This window comes from Coregonus clupeaformis, chromosome 12 (genome assembly GCF_020615455.1).
Source record: "Coregonus clupeaformis isolate EN_2021a chromosome 12, ASM2061545v1, whole genome shotgun sequence".
Taxonomy (NCBI): Eukaryota; Metazoa; Chordata; class Actinopteri; order Salmoniformes; family Salmonidae; genus Coregonus; species Coregonus clupeaformis.
Genome location: NC_059203.1, coordinates 39,743,564 through 39,751,889, shown reverse-complemented (window position 1 = coordinate 39,751,889; position 8,326 = coordinate 39,743,564). Strand labels below are relative to the sequence as shown.

Genomic DNA, 8,326 nt, shown 5'->3' with positions numbered 1-8,326 from the left:
TTTCTGGCTTCTGACTTGTTTATTGATTGGTTTAACAAATAAATGTATGCCATCTTTATATTTTGTAAAACTGCTCTACTTTATGTTTGTTTGTGTGCAGGATTTGTTAACCTTGGTCTCTCCATTAAGAAAGTTATTTGGGATGGCTCATCTCTATTTCCATTAGCTGCTGGGTGGAACAGTACTATAGTTCACTGTATATGGTTGGTGCCCCTCACTGCTTTGATATACCATTGAAAGAGGGGGAAAGATGCAGTTCAAATACTCTAACCCCGGGGTGACATTTTAACTTCAAAGTTGGAGCCATTGATCTGACCTTCAGGTAAAAGAAAGGAGAAAAACAGTCACAACAAAGGGCACGATGGATACTTTCACATTTCACTCATTATATTATGAGAGTAGTGGATAGACAGAAAGAGAAGAGAATGTAGGTGTAGGACAGGGTTTACCAGCTTAGGACAAATAAATGCTGTTGAAATAATCAGCAGTGACACAATTTACAGTGTAGAACAATAATGTATTATTCTTCAGTTGAAATTCACTAGAGTAAATGCACAAGTAAACTCCTACCCCTAAATTCCAACAGATACATCTGACTATGTTCAAGAGGTGTAATACTATGCATGAAATGCCCTGTCGTTTTTTTTACAACCATCTTGCTTCTTTTTGCACATAGTACATTTATGTTGAATCTCAACAGGCCTCCCTTCACACCTCCTCCTCAGCAAAGGCCCTCCGTAAAACCAGCCCCAGCTTCTCCAGGCTCTGCCATTCCCATGGCAACATATAACCACTGACATTTCGTATGATATGTTACGAATTCCAATTTGTTGTGGCTAACTTTAGCTAGATGGCTAGGTGGCTAACGCTAACGTTAGCTGGGTGGCTAACGTTAATGGTTAGGGGTTAAGGTTTGGATTAAGGTTAGGAGTTAGGTTAAAGGGTTAAGTTTAGGGGAAGGGCTAGCTAACATGCTAAGTAGTTGCAAAGTAGCTAAAAAGTAGTAAATAGTTGCAAAGTTGCTAAAATGCTAATGTTGTCCCAGTTCTTCCATGGCCTGCATACTCACCAGACATGTCACCCATTGAGCATGTTTGGGATGCTCTGGATCTGCGTGTACGACAGCGTGTTCCAGTTCCCGCCAATAACCAGCAACATCGCACAGCCATTGAAGAGGAGTGGGACAACATTCCACAGGCCACTATCAACAGCCTGATAAACTCTATACAAAGGAGATGTGTCACGCTGCATGAGGCAAATGGTGATCAGACACTGACTGGTTTTTGGATCCACTCCTCTATCTTTTTCTTTTTTTTACCAACAGATGCATATCTACAGTATATTCCCAGTCATGTGAAATCCATAGATTAGGGCCTAATGAATTTATTTCAATTGACTGATTTACTTATATGAACTGTAACTCAGTAAAATCTTTGAAATTGTTGCATGTTGCGTTTATATTTTTGTTCAGTGTAGTAAACCTGTAGCTCAGTTGGTAGAGCATGGCGCTTGCAACGCCAGGGTTGTGGGTTTGATTCCCACGGGGGGCCAGTATGAAAAATGTATGCACTCACTAACTGTAAGTCGCTCTGGATAAGAGCGTCTGCTAAATGACTAAAATGTAAATGTGAACCAGTTCTGCTAGATTCTAGTACATCATGGATCTAATCCAGGGTTTTATAACCTTTTTCGATCAAGGGCCCACTGAAACGCATTCAAACAATCTGGGGACCACCTTTTGGTCTAGCTGCTGTAATTTTCAATGTGTTCGTTTTATGCTTTTTCAGGGACCCCTGAAAGCTCTCAGTCCTCCTAAACCATGTGGTTGAGAATCACCGTAATCGATTAATGATAGATTTGGACTTCATTTCCCATCAGACCCAGCAATTATTTTCCTTGATTTCCGCGTCACATGACCCTGAGAGTCAAATGTTTTGCTCATCTCATCTGCAAGCTTGCATTATAGTAGGGCCAGACATTTTCAATTGTTAACAAAATAATAGTTAACAGCCAGTAGTATTTAGAAGTGTGTGAGTATTTTTAGTCAGTTTAGGGTGTTGAGATTGTATTTATTTTTAGTGAAGTTTTAACTCACGATATCCAGCAAAAAAGTTTTACTTTTCAAGCCAACCTGACGCGGAAAGAACTTAAAGCTACAGTTAGCTAGTAACTTTAGCTACCAAAACGGACATTTTCTAGCTACCTAATTAAGTTAATTTGGTAACTAGTTACTTTCATCGTATGCATTTTGAACATTGTTGCTCTTCAATCAAAACGTTAAGTATTCGGCTTCCTAGCAAGCTACATGACATGTACATAGTAAAAGCTAACATTTGCTAGCTTGCTGGCCAACGCCTTTTTCCCCTTCCTTTTTTTCCTCATGCTCGTCGTCGCACACATGTAGTTTGAAAATGTGTCGTAGTTAACATGGACCAGATTTCTGCTGCAAGCGTTTGACAGACACAACAATACAATTTTGTAGCTAGAATTAGAATGTCATCCCTTCCTTTTTACTGAACGTTTTTTCCATTTGGATAACTTGTCAAAAGCCAGGTAGCTTTCTAGCTTTACATTATCATAGTAGTTAGGATTTACCTGCTGGGATCAAAATGGGTTGTACACTAAGTGCCGAAGATAAAGCTGCAATGGAGAGGAGTAAAATCATTGACCGGAATCTGAGAGAATCTGGCGAAAAGGCTTCAAGTGAAGTCAAACTGTTGCTTCTAGGTAAGTGTTCCTATGCTACTGACATTGGTAGTATCTAAATGATATGAGGTCTGAAGAGGGTGTCTGTCTAACTGATCGAATTACTTTTATGTAGGGCTCATGACTATCTGGCAATGGTGGAACCTACTTCTTTGCTCAAATGAAAGCTGTCATGATCATTCAGTCTTCCACAGACTGCGTGAAAATTCCTTCAGCTTTCATGCTCATGGTGTAGCCTAATGTTTTTATTTTACATTCTCAGACCAGGTGCAAAGGCCCCAAAACAGTAGGGGGGGTGTAGAACTTTCACAGATGGAATCAGCTGGTTCTGAGCACTGACTGCATGTTTGTTATATCTCTACACATTTAGTAGAGTTAAGAGTTTGAAACTTTCTTCCTGATTTTATGGCTCCTCTCTTTCCCACTAAACTTTACACTTCAAGGTGCTGGGGAGTCTGGGAAGAGCACAGTTGTAAAGCAGATGAAGTGAGTACATATTTCAACAGTTTTGTGCACACCCCCAAAACAGTTAAAAAACTAGCATGCTTTTTATTGATTAGGAACACTTATGAAGTGATGAATCAGTTAGGAGCCTTTGAGATGTTATCTAGATTAGATGTTGACCACAAGCACCAGTAAGATGGGCATGTTAACCTCCTCTTCCTACCCTCAGAATCATCCATGAGGACGGCTACACACAGGACGAGTGTAGCCAGTACAGGGTTGTGGTTTACAGCAACACCATCCAGTCCATCATCGCCATCATCAGAGCAATGGGCAGGCTCGGTATTGACTTTGGGGACCCAGCAAGATCAGTGAGTCAGCTTGAAGGTTTTCTTACATTTCAGTGGTCTTATAACAATGTATAGTTTACTACTGCTTTTTCCCCTTTGTAAAATGCCACAGCAAGTGTTGTTTCTCTTTATGTTATGACTACAAGGAATTACGAACTTTACAAGAACAGTGTACAGAATGATCCACTGGCTGCAGTGACATTCCATTCCAACATGGATGGTCAACATGTGAAGTAAATCACTTGAAAGCTGATTCTGCACCTAACATGTTGATTTGGGAGTGACATTTTTCTGTTGTCATGCTGTTCCCACGAGGATGAGAGCTGTCAGAATTGTTGTTTCCTTTTTGTAACTGTGTTTGCTTGGCTGTGTCTCCAGGATGATGCCCGCCAGCTCTTTACCTTGGCCAGCTCTGCAGAGGAAGGGGTCATGACCCCTGAACTGGCTGGGGTCATCAAGAGGTTATGGCAGGATGGAGGGGTCCAGATCTGCTTCGGCAGGTCCAGAGAGTACCAGCTCAACGACTCAGCCTCATAGTAAGAGCATTACAAATCTCTGCCCTAAAACTGCTTGAATCAAGTATTATAACGACCAGAGAACCATAGTGAATGATATTGTCTTGCACACTTGGCCATCCTCAAACAGGAGAAGCGAGGCACTTGCTTGTCTGTAATCCAGATTACTGTGAGAGCTCTTATGTGACATGTTCATCAGGAGGCTGCTGGCCTAATACACTGACAGGTTTTTCTGTTTTCCACTGTCTCTATTGGGATCTTGAAAGCATATACATTTACATTTTAGTCATTTAGCAGACGCTCTTATCCAGAGCGACTTACAGTTAGTGTGTGCATACATTATTTTTTTATTTTATTTTTCATACTGGCCCCCCGTGGGAATCGAACCCACAACCCTGGCGTTGCAAACGCCATGCTCTACCAACTGAGCTACATCCCTGCCGGCCATTCCCTCCCCTGTCCTGGACGACGCTGGGCCAATTGTGCGCCGCCCCATGGGTCTCCCGGTCGCGGCCGGCTACGACAGAGCCTGGATACGAACCAGGATCTCTAGTGGCACAGCTAGCACTGCGATGCAGTGCCTTAGACCACTGTGCCCCTCGCCACATATAGGCTTAATGCTTTTCAAAAAATGTACTATATTCTGAACAGGCTATAATAAGCATGCACAGTTAGTTAGGAGGATGCTGTGGAGCGTAGCCATCCACACCAAGCCAATGAGAGAGAATGAAGAAACTATTTTGCCCATCTAAATAGCCGTAGAGTGGTGAGATGAGGGCCCTTAATTAGCTCACTTCATTGTTCACCCAGATCCTTATTGGTGAGGAGTGTGCAATCAGGCTATTATAAGGTCTGAGTATCACGCTCCTGTTGATAGCATTTTAGTGAGTGTGTTAGTTCACGAAAGGCTTTTATTTTTTGCTGGGGGGGTACTCTTTGAAGAGGTAGAGTTTCAGATGTTTTTGGAAGCTTCAGGGGGAGCTTCAGGGGGAAGCTGGTGCCAGGACAGATAAGGACAGATAAGAGCTTGGACTAGACTGAGCGGGAGCTGACCCCCGTAGGGGTGGGAGGGCCAAGAGACCAGAGGTGGCAGAACGGAGTGCTCGGGTTGGGGTGTAGGGTTTGCGCATAGCCTGAAGGTAGGGAGGGGGAGTTACTGTCACAATGGGTCAGGCCATAGGCCAAGTGTAACAATAAAATATAGTTAAGGATTAATATTTTATGAAAAATGTTTTTAGACCAGGAAAAAGTCCCCTGTTGCTAGATAAGTTTGCTAGGTACGAATGATTTCCCAGAAACCGACTCCTAGTTTGAGACGTCTGACTCCTCTGATACCAGTGCGGACATGAAAGGAGGAACCCTGTGATAGACTGCTGTTGTTGTGCAACACTGCTGAAGCAATAGAGACGGGGACAGGGGAAGTTCCAGGCCCTGAAGGCAGAAACAGGTTGCCATTAGGGCCAGGACAATACCAGTATCTGGGGGGAAAATGATATGGCAAAAATTAAAACACGAAGCAGACAACTCTTTGGTCCTTTAAAAACCTGCTGTATGCTAAATATTGTGTGCTATAGGTTGGAAAATAAATAAATGTGACTCTGGATGACAACATGTTTGTTTCCAACATAAATCCGCTTTGTGTTTTGTTTCCTTGCCGTGATACTAACGAGTACCACGATACTGGTATGGTCCCGGCCCTAGTTGCCGTCACTTTTATTTATTTAGGAAAAACTGGAGTTTTCGGGATTCGAGACAGACAATGTGATTACAAGCTCTCTTGAGTTGTTTTGGGAATCATTTCTTTGTTTACTTTATATTCCTCCATATTGGCTTTAGTTGTTCACGTGTATTGTTGTTCGCATCCATGGTTGATCCAATACCAGAACTTCCATTTACATGTCTTGGCTCACCAATTTGAAACCGCATTATCCAACAATTGGCAAGTAGTAGTGTTTTTAAATAACTTTTTACGTTAAGTCAGCCTCCTCCTCTTTCTCCTCAGTTACCTGAATGACTTGGACAGGATATCCCAGCAGAACTATGTGCCCACGCAGCAGGATGTCCTGCGGACAAGAGTCAAGACCACCGGCATCGTGGAGACACACTTCACATTCAAGGACCTCTACTTCAAGTCCGTAACCTGTTAATACAGCACTCCGTGCACTGACACTAATAATCACTGAGTCACTTTGTCCCTACAGTTAATGATTCACTAATGTAAAAAAGCCCAAAGCTGCTCGTACATCACCCTAGTGACCACATCATACTGTAGGAGTGTTTCTGTCTTTCTCACTACCTCTCATACCCTTTTTTTTTTATGTCCTGTCTTTTTCTCACTTCATGTCTCTGACTCTCCCTGGCTGCAGGATGTTTGATGTGGGGGGTCAGAGGTCAGAGAGGAAGAAGTGGATCCACTGCTTTGAGGGAGTCACAGCCATCATCTTCTGTGTGGCGCTCAGTGACTATGACCTGGTGCTGGCTGAGGATGAGGAGATGGTGAGTGGGAAAGGGCATCAACTCTAAATCTATAGTCCTGTGGTATTTACAAGGTTGTTGCAGTATATAAAGTCTTATCAAAAGGGATTGCATAACAGTTTCACCCACACACAGACCCTGACACTGCTCATCTCTCCATAGAACCGTATGCACGAGAGCATGAAGCTATTTGACTCCATCTGCAACAACAAGTGGTTCACGGGCACCTCCGTCATCCTCTTTCTCAACAAAAAGGATCTGTTTGAGGACAAGATCCAGAAGAGCCCACTCACTATCTGCTACCCAGAGTACTCAGGTATACATTCTTTGACATTTTAAAGATATACAGGTTATTTAGGAATCAGCCACTACAGAACAGCACACAACATAATTTCCTGTTGGATTATTAACCACAGTGGAGAGCATTTGCACATAATGGATTCTTGTTAATTGAGATGTCTGAGTAATACCGCTTGAAATATTAGCTTGTGCAATATGGGAGGAGCCTCAGGACACACTTTGGTAAAGCAGGAAATGAAAGTTTAGCAAGTGTTTAGTCCATAATAGGAAATTACTAGTTTGCTCAACGCAGTGTATTGAGTCATACCTATTTTGCATGTCCTTTGAGAATAAGTGCATAAATGAGATAGAAAACATATTCCTCTCCACTACTCTAGGTCCAAACGCATACAAAGAGGCGTCAACCTACATTCAGTGTCAGTTTGAAGACTTGAACAAGCGGAAGGATACAAAGGAGATCTACACCCATTTCACTTGTGCTACTGACACTAAGAACGTGCAGTTTGTCTTTGACGCTGTCACTGATGTCATCATCAAAGCCAGCCTGAAGGAGGTTGGCTTGTACTGAGACTCCTGCAACATCTGTCTGTCATCATAGGGGTGGGAGTGTGTTGGAATCCTCTCACGCATTTACAAGTGGGAATCGCTCATTGCCATTTTGACAGACCACAACTATGATTGGCTATTGGAAAGGTTGTGTTTGAACTGCAGAAGTAGGCTGCAGAGTACAGAGGATGGGTTGTTAGACCATATACTGTTGCCATAATGTATGATGAATCCTTGGATATTTCAAGACAAGATTACATAGGGCACTAATGTGCCTTTGCTTTTCTATACTTTTGCTGTTATGGATTTCATAGCTATGGACTCACTTTTAAAGTTGTGAGTGTTGGATTTTCCTCATGTTTTTGAATGTTATTGCCAAATTTCTATCAAATACCTTTCAAACATTCTGCACTTTTTAGGCTTTCAGCATTCACTTTAAAGGGTTAAAAGGTATTAGTTACATTGTAAATGTTGAATAAGGTATCACAATTTGTATTTTCTGAGAGTTTTGATAACTGTCTTTATAACTAAGTATTTTTTAAAAGTATAAATGGTCATTGTCGTGTCCACTAGTTTTTAAAAGTATTTTATTATCTCTTGGTAATGTTAATATGCTGAATTGTTATTGTTTTAATTCATCACTATTCAGATCGTTACATAACACTTAAGTAGTTTACTGGCTGTAAACCAACTGTAAGAGATTCATTTTCAAATCATGACATCACTTAATGTTTTTAAAACCTTTAAAGAATAAGCTTTTGTAATGGTTGCCTTGACTTGGATTATGTTGCCTATTTTCTTTTGATTATCTTTGTATATAACTATTTGTATAAAGATTATGGCCTTTCACTAAATGGCCTTATTAGAAACTAAAAGTATTTGCCATTGAAATTCCCCTCTTGAAAACGTGCTCCTTTTTATGTTAATCACATTGCCATTTGGACATTTAACATGAATGTTCCTTTGATTAAAATTGAATGTGGGCCAAAC

The 8,326-nt window shown here is 41.5% G+C and overlaps 1 protein-coding gene across 1 annotated transcript; it reads left to right on the top strand.

The window, feature by feature from the left end:
- The first annotated feature begins 1,921 nt into the window (after positions 1-1,921).
- On the top strand, positions 1,922-8,325 carry LOC121577636 (guanine nucleotide-binding protein G(i) subunit alpha-3-like). The gene is made up of 8 exons (XM_041891391.2): positions 1,922-2,727; positions 3,150-3,192; positions 3,380-3,521; positions 3,879-4,036; positions 6,018-6,146; positions 6,382-6,511; positions 6,653-6,806; positions 7,168-8,325. The coding sequence occupies exons 1-8, from the start codon at positions 2,610-2,612 to the stop codon at positions 7,356-7,358; spliced, it is 1,065 nt and encodes a 354-aa protein (XP_041747325.1). The 5' UTR covers positions 1,922-2,609; the 3' UTR covers positions 7,359-8,325.
- Position 8,326: the final 1 nt, after the last annotated feature.